Source organism: Rhagoletis pomonella, unplaced genomic scaffold, assembly GCF_013731165.1.
Source record: "Rhagoletis pomonella isolate Grant_MI unplaced genomic scaffold, Rhpom_1.0 Rhpom_scaffold_19067, whole genome shotgun sequence".
Taxonomy (NCBI): Eukaryota; Metazoa; Arthropoda; class Insecta; order Diptera; family Tephritidae; genus Rhagoletis; species Rhagoletis pomonella.
This window is the reverse complement of record NW_023477591.1, coordinates 1,021-2,393: the sequence shown is the minus strand read 5'-3', so window position 1 is coordinate 2,393 and position 1,373 is coordinate 1,021. Positions and strand designations below refer to the sequence as shown.

The following is a 1,373-nucleotide window of genomic DNA, read 5'->3' as shown; positions in this document are numbered from 1 at the left end:
ATCGCGAGCGAGATAATGGTGGTGGACTAGCGTTCATTCTACACCACACAGTGCAGTATCGGCTAATCGAAGAAGACATCGACCCAAGGGACACTACCCTAGAATGTCAGGGCATAGCTGTCCGGTCAGGCGATGTCGAGCTCGAAATATTTAACGTGTACATACCCCCTGTCACCTGCTGCCCGGCTGGATATCTCCCTGACATAGGTGCGCTACTCAGAGGCGAAAACCGATTGGTAGTAGGTGACTTCAATGCGCACCACGATCTTTGGCACTCAAGCCTGGCCAATGATCGGAGGGGAAACAGTTTGGCTGAGCAGATAGACGATTCGACATTCTGCACCATGAACGACGACGCCCCCACCAGGATTGTGGGCAGCTGCAGCAACTCGCCAGACGTAACAATTGCTAGCGCTGGTCTGATAAATAGCATATCATGGCGACCTATGCTAACGTTAGCATCAGACCATCTGCCCATAATCATCTCGATCAATAAGCCCACCGACTTTGCTCCCGCGGATCACCGAACCTACACCAACTTCAACAAAGCTGATTGGAACGGCTTCGCGGAAGTTACCGAGAGCAGCTTCGCCGCCCTCCCCACACCCACAGACGTACATGCTGGCGAACGCCAGTTCCGCAAGGTAGTCACAGCCGCAGCAGCTCGCTTCATACCGTCCGGACGCATCGCGGAAGTCCGCCCAAATTTCCCGGCTGAAGCAGCTGTACTAGCAAATGAGCGTGACCACCTACGCCAGGTCGACCCCGGGGACCCTCGCTTGAGGGAACTTAATTTGGAGACTCGGCAACTGGTAAATCAACACAAGCGGACAAAGTGGGAAGAGCACTTGAAGGCCTGTAACTTCACCTCTGGTGTGAGTAAGCTCTGGTCAACCGTGAGGTCCTTGTCCAACCCGACGAAGCGTGATGACAGAGTGGAAATTTCATTCGAAGGTCACGCCTCATCGGACCCGAAGAAATGCGCAAACTATTTCAGTCGGCAATTCACACTGCATCCTTCGGTAGACAAGGCCAAACGTCGAGTGACCAGGGGGCTGCACAAACTGCCCAAAAACGATGCACCACTTGTTTTCACCAGCGGTGAAGTAAAGGGGGCCATCGGGAAGGCGAAAGCCTCCAAAGCCATTGGACCCGACGGAATCTGTATGCTGATGTTGAAACATTTGGGGCCTGTGGGGGTAGCATACCTCACGGAGGTCCTCAATTTGTCTATGACCACTCTCATCATTCCTGATGTGTGGAAATCAGGGAGAGTGGTCCCACTGCTGAAACCGGGGAAGCCCGCCAACAGAGGAGACTCTTATCGCCCGATAACGCTCCTTTCCCCGGTCGCGAAGACACTTGAGGCCCTG

At 54.0% G+C, this 1,373-nt stretch overlaps 1 protein-coding gene across 1 annotated transcript; it reads left to right on the top strand.

Annotated features, from left to right (window-relative positions):
* Positions 1-212: 212 nt before the first annotated feature.
* Positions 213-1,022, top strand: LOC118732343 (the record flags this gene model as incomplete). Its single annotated transcript, XM_036461472.1, has 2 exons — positions 213-725; positions 759-1,022. Coding segments are annotated over 2 exons (777 nt in total), but the record flags the coding sequence as incomplete, so codon positions are not given.
* Positions 1,023-1,373: the final 351 nt, after the last annotated feature.